General features: G+C 38.1%; 1 protein-coding gene across 1 annotated transcript in view; it reads left to right on the top strand.

Moving 5' to 3' along the window:
• Tfb1m (transcription factor B1, mitochondrial) overlaps nt 1-6,410 on the top strand; it is a 63,745-nt gene that overhangs the window by 13,316 nt on the left and 44,019 nt on the right. Inside the window, exon 4 of the mRNA XM_004628561.2 lies at nt 2,675-2,826. Coding sequence (XP_004628618.1) covers nt 2,675-2,826 — 152 coding nt within the window. The remainder of the gene's footprint in view (nt 1-2,674; nt 2,827-6,410) is intronic.

Here is a 6,410-nt window from a genome sequence, read left to right as displayed (position 1 = left end):
TCACGTTCTTGCACGAGGCAAACAATATGATGCACATACTAGTCTGATTTATTTCATTTACGAGTATGGTCTCTAATTGCATCCATTTACCTATCAAAGCCTGAAAATTTATCTTTTATAGCTGAGTAATACTCTATTGTATAAAAATGCCATTTTTTAAAAATTCATCATTTGATTGGCATTTGGGTTGTTTTCAAGATTTAACCATGACAGACTGTGCTGCAGTAAACATGGGTGCACATATCACTGTGGTATGATATTTTCAGTTCATTTGGAACTTTTTTTTTTTTTCCCCCGGAACCGGAAATTGAACTCAGGTCCTTGAACTTGCCAGGCAAGCACTTCGGTTCATTTGGAAAGACACCCAAGAGGGAAATAGTTGGGTTGAATGGGACCTCCAATCCTAGCTTTTGAGGAATTGCCTCACTGATTTCCATAGTGGTTGTACCCATATACACACCCACCAACAGTGCAAAAGGGCCTCAAACATTTGTTATTGGTTGACTTCTTGATAATAGCCATTCTTGCTGGGGTGAGGTAGAGTCTCAGAGTTGATTTAATTTGCATTTCTCAAATGACCAATGATGTTGAACATTTTTTCATATATTGCCATTTTTATTTCTTCATCTGAGAAGTATATATTCATCTCAGATGCCCAATTTTGGATTGGGTCTTTGAATTTTAGGGGCCTGGTTTCTTTTTTTTTTTTTTTAATTCTTTATATGTTCTAGATAGAAACTCTTTGTCTGAAGGACAGTCAGCTATAATTTTTTCCCAGTATGTGAGTTTTCTTTTTACTCTTTTGGAGATCTGCTTTGAAGTGCAGAAACTTCAAAAAGATGAGATCCCAGTTATTGATTCTTTGAAGTATTTCCCATGCAGTTTGGTTTTTGTTCATTAACTCTACCTGCTTACCCTATGTCTTCAAGTTTTCAACCTGTTTTCTCATCCAGTACATTTAGTATTTCTGTTTTAATATTTAAATGTTTGGTCCATTTTTTACTTTAGTGCATGGTGACAGAAATGGTCTAATTTTCATCTTGGGCATGTGGAAAGCCAATTTTTCCAGTAGCATTAGTAAAGAGTCTTTCTTTCAGTGAGCATGTTTGACCTCTTTGTCGAAGATAAGATGACTGAGTGTGTTTGTAGTTGTGTCTGCATCTTCTAATCTGTGTCACTGATTCTCAGGTCTGTCTTTTTTTGCCAGTACCATGCTGATTTTATCACAATAGCTTATAATTTTAAGTCAGGGATTGTGATGCCTCCTGCCTTGTCCGTGTTGCCCAGAACTGCATTTGGTATTCCGAGTCTCTTCTGGTTCCAGACAAATTTTAGTAATGTTTTCTTTAGGTCTGTGAGGTTAACTAATGGTATTTTAATTGGTATTGCATTGAATCTGTATAACAGTTTTTGTAGTAGGGCTATTTTCACAATGCTGGGTCCTCCTATGCACAAGCAAGAAATATTTTTACATTTTCTGAGATCCTCTTTGATCTCTTTTCTCGGAGTACTGTAATTTTCACTGTGTAAGTCTTTTACTTCCTTGTGAGATTGACTTATAAATATTTCTTTTTTTATTTTTCGATATTGTGAAAGGTATGGTTTCCCTGATTTGTTTGTTGGTGTGTTTGTTTGTGTGCAGAAATACTATTGATTTTTGAGTGTTAACTCCTTTGTCTTTTGTACTCACTAATCAATAGAGTTACTCTTCCTTCATAGGCATTATTTATTTGTACCTTTTATGGGTCAGCTTTTTGGACTCCACAGATAAACAGGGTATTTTTGCTCATATAGAAACTCTTAGAGTAAATGAATGAGCTATTTGGATGCATTATCTAGCTTCCCCTGTATGTCTCTGACCTCCCCAGAACTAGGCTCCTCTGGAGTAACCTGCATTTGTAGTCTCCACCTTTCATAAAGTCTTGCAGCAAACAATCTGCAGGTTTTTGAATCTTATCTTCCCCTCTCCCACCCCTGCCCCAGCTATACTCAGATTACAGTGACCTGTTTGAAATTCACCTTACTACATTCTCCCACATTTATTTGACTGTTATCCAGCTGTCGTCTGGAAGATTTCTCTGCTTTGTCTTCCCTAATACTGAACCATTCTTCCTGTTTTTCCTTTAACATTTCTAAGCTTTCTATAACTGTCATTTGGTAGTTATTTTTTGTTTTCTGTCCATTTCTAACATGATTCTACAGTTTTTCTTTCTCAGAATCTTCTATGCCCTGCTAAAGGTTAACCTAGGTCACTCCACTCTGGTTTTTTACTTCTTCCTGTGAACTGTTGGCGTTTACATCTTCTTAACCAGCCTGTATCTCTTTCAAGGGCATATGGCCCCTTGAGAGCCCCATAGGCACTTTAATGTCATCATATCCTAAAAAAGTATCTTTTCCTTCAAGCCAGTTTTTTCATGCCAGGAATCTGGATTTTCACTGACTGAACACTAATTAGGTAGAATTTTTTCCTCAATAATTCAATGCTCAACTGGGAGAAAATACTGCTCTTGAAGAATAAATGGACTAAAATATACTCAGCTATATTTTTTCCAGCTATATCTTTTAATGTGTTTTTAGTACTATTAATATCCAGTTTGACTTTACTCTGAACTAAAATTGTGTTTAGAATTTATCGATGAAGTAATTCTAAGGTTTTTCCCTCCCTGGAAAACAGATCCTCCAAATGTACACATTATTGGAAATCTACCTTTCAGTGTGTCAACTCCACTGATTATCCAGTGGCTTGAAAACATTTCGAATAGAAATGGACCTTTTGCTTATGGCAGAACTCAGATGACTTTGACTTTTCAAAAGGAAGTGGCTGAGGTAAGCTTTAACTTTTTTCTGGTTATTTGATCACATGGTCACATTCCCAGACAGTACAGCATTTTTACTCCAACTATGTTCTAATACAAACTCTATTATCCACAGAGAAACCCAGCAACAGCTCAGCAAAACTTTAACTTGTATGAGAATGACAGACAGCAGGGCTGGAAACTTCTAGGGAGAGTGAATGTAAATGATCTGTGTGAGCCAAGAAGGAGGTATGATAAATACAGACAAAGCAACCATAGACATGACCAGAGAAAGATGAAACCATTGTGTCAGCCATACAGTCGTTTACGTGGGGTTCAGAGAGTGGTATCTTAAAATTGATCCTTTGTGCTCAGTAGGATGGTAAAAATTATGGTCATTGACTTGGAGCCCAAAGGGTCTTACTGTCCAGCATGTAGACTTTGTCTTAACTGCTACCTTAGTGATGCATATTATGTCAGCCTCCCCCTGGCAAGTGTGTTCTGAGCCAAGTCTCCAGGCTGATGACAGGCAGCTCTCATGCTGCAGAAGTTTAAGGAGGGTATCTTACTACTTTTCTTCATTGCTGAGACAAAATACTCAAGAATGAAAGATAAAGAAGGAAAGGTTTATTGAGCTCACAGTCTGTAGAGATTTCAGTTGATAATCACTCAAAAGCAATGTGGCACAGGGCAGGAGATCAATAGTTCATGGCAGAAGAAGACAGCAAAAGCAACAAGAGAGAAAAGGCAGGGACAAGACTTTCTGTTCCTTGTATTGTATGCAAGCTACCCGCCCTAGGGCAGGTATAGCCGTCACACCCTTAATCCAGTTTTGAACCTTGAATTAATTACAACCTCTAAATTCACTGATCTCCAAAAAAGTATAAGATTGCAGAGACTTCAGAGGGATATCTAGACACAGACCACAGAGGGGAGCTGCAAGCTCTAAGTCTATCTCACTCTGATTACATCTCCTGTCCCTCATTATCCCTCGGGTAATTAGTATTGTGAATATTGGGTTTATTATTCCATTCCATAGCTTTTTATCACATGGACTTTATGTCCATTTGAAAGTATAGTTTTTATCTTTTTTTTAAACTTTATATAAATGAATCCATAAAGAGATGCAGTCTTTATTTAGAACATCTCTTACAGGATTTGCTTGTGTTATTCATAACTATTTTATTTTTATAGCATATATACCTCCCACTGATTGACATTTTTTTCATTCATTATTGTGTTTAAGGACCTAGAATTAGCTGTCATGAATGTTCTTAGATTTATGTCAGCTGGGCATATGCATGGAAGATTTCTGTAGAGTATATGCATGGAAGTAGAACTGCAAAATAACTCTTGCTATACAGTAATAAATTGTTTTTGGAGGTCATTTTGCCTATATATATCCCCACCAGCAGTGTGCACGAGTTCAATTTGTTCTATATTCTTCCCAGTACCTGGTACGGCTGGAGTTGCATGTTTGTTAATCTAGGAGTAATGATAGACTAAAGGAGTTTATGATTTTGTTTATGGTGTTTTTGAATGACATTGAGAACTATTTTATGTGTTTGTTGGACTTTGGGTATGTGTATGCACAGCTTGCATATCTTTGTTTTGGGCTACCTGTCTTTTATATATTTAATTATTCATTTATTTGGTACAGGGTCTTGCTACACAGCTCAGCCTCATAGTAATCTTCCTGCCTCAGCCTCCCCAGGGCTGGGATTACAGGTGTGTACCACCATGCCCAATTTCTGGGCTGGCACTTGGGGTTCTAGGGCTGGCACGGCATGCTGTACTGGTGATTGAACCTGGGTGGTTATGCTTGCCAGACAGGCGCTTAGACTGCTGAGCTATCTCCCCAGCCCCTACCTGTCTTTTCTTTTGGATTTAGAGTTCTCACATGTTCTTCATACAATTCCTCATTATTTAGACAAATTGCAGATTTCCTCTTCTGTTCTTTGACATGTTGTCATTTTCTTTTTACAATGTCTTAAAAATTATGCATTCTCATAAATGAAATCATTAGACTGTGATCAGTGTTTTCCCTTGCCTTGTTAAAGAAATCCTTTTATTTCTTGAGATCATGTAGATACACTTTCATTATCTTCTAAAAGCTTTATTTTTTACCTTTCACATTTATATCTATAATCCTTATGAGATTAAGTTTTTAAAACATTTTTATTTATTTTTTTCTGTGTTTTAGGGAAGGGTCTACAGGATGTTCAGGGTCTTACTACTAGATCGGACTCATAGTGATTCTCGTGTTTACAACCTCCCAAGTTGTGGGATTACAGGCGCATGCCACCATGCCTAGCCTATGAGATTAATTTTTATGTATTAAGTAGAAATCAGTTTCTACCACTTTTAACATATAAATCCCAATTAGTGCCATTTATTAATAAATCTGGCTTTCATGGATCTCTATCAGCACCTCTATTAAAGCATTGCTTCAATTAGAAGAAAATGATGTAAAATCCAGAGGGTGCATTAGAATTTAGAGGGGAGACTCCTCTGAAGCATTCAGATTATATTGGAGCCAATTAAAAAAGCGAGTTTGATTAAATATCTATCATGTTTCATATGTTGAAAGAATACAGAAGTCCAAGAGAGTTTAGGATTCAATTAGTTACAAATATTTGTAACTTTCACAAACAGAAGTTTCGGCAAAGTTTTATTGTTTGCAAACTCTACATCTGGTGATGAGCACAACCGTGGCTGTCATTCTTGCCCAAATGTAAATGTGGTCATCTTCAAGAATCATAGAATGAATTAAGTTTGTGAACCAAGGTATCACTATAAAAGTTGTAATTGTTTGGAGTAAAAAATACTATTTGCAGATACATAATTATTTTGAAAAACTAAGCAAAAGACCTGTTAAAAAAAATCTACAGATCTTTACTGAAAATCTCAAAAGTTTACTTAGAAAAATCATGAGAAATATGATAGTCCTGGAAGGAAAAATGATTATTGTAAAAGAAGCTGATTTTTTTCAAATAGGTACCTTTGTACTACATCTAATATAATCGTAATCCTTGAAGTATAGTGGTTATTCTTGGACATGCAAGAATATATGAGATATGTTGAAAAAGAATGAGAGATTCAGCCCTAGCCCAGGCCTGGTGAGTGTGCGGAGAGCTTCCTGCTACCCTGCGCCGGCGGGGACCGGTCCAGTCTGGTCCGGTCCAAGTCCAGATGCAGCATGGGTGAGACCCTCTTCCACCACCTTGGGACCCCCCCTCACTCCATAGTCACCCCCACTTCCGCCCATTGAGTGAGAATTTCTGCCGTGTTCTTAGGATCCCCAGATCCAGCTCTAGCCCAGGCCTGGTGAGTGTATGGGAGAGCTTCCTCTCCCCCGTACTCCACCTTGTCCCCTTCAGACTTAGCTCAGGCCTGGCATACAGCCTGGGGTGAAACTTGGCAGCTGCAGTCCATGCAGAGAGAGGAGGGGACAGAACCACCCAGCTAGTCCAGGAGCAGAACATCTTGCCAGAGGGGTACAACAGGTTCACTCCCAAGGGCGGCAGCAGGAAGCAGCTGAGCACAGCCACCAGACCCAAGCCAGGCACAGCTAGATAAATTCAGACTTTGTAGATCTGCGCCTGAATTTCAGTA

The sequence above is a fragment of the Octodon degus genome, unplaced genomic scaffold (genome assembly GCF_000260255.1).
Source record: "Octodon degus isolate 3935 unplaced genomic scaffold, OctDeg1.0 scaffold00024, whole genome shotgun sequence".
Lineage (NCBI taxonomy): Eukaryota > Metazoa > Chordata > Mammalia > Rodentia > Octodontidae > Octodon > Octodon degus.
Note: the sequence above shows the minus strand (reverse complement) of the source record. Positions and strands in the feature narration are given on the sequence as shown.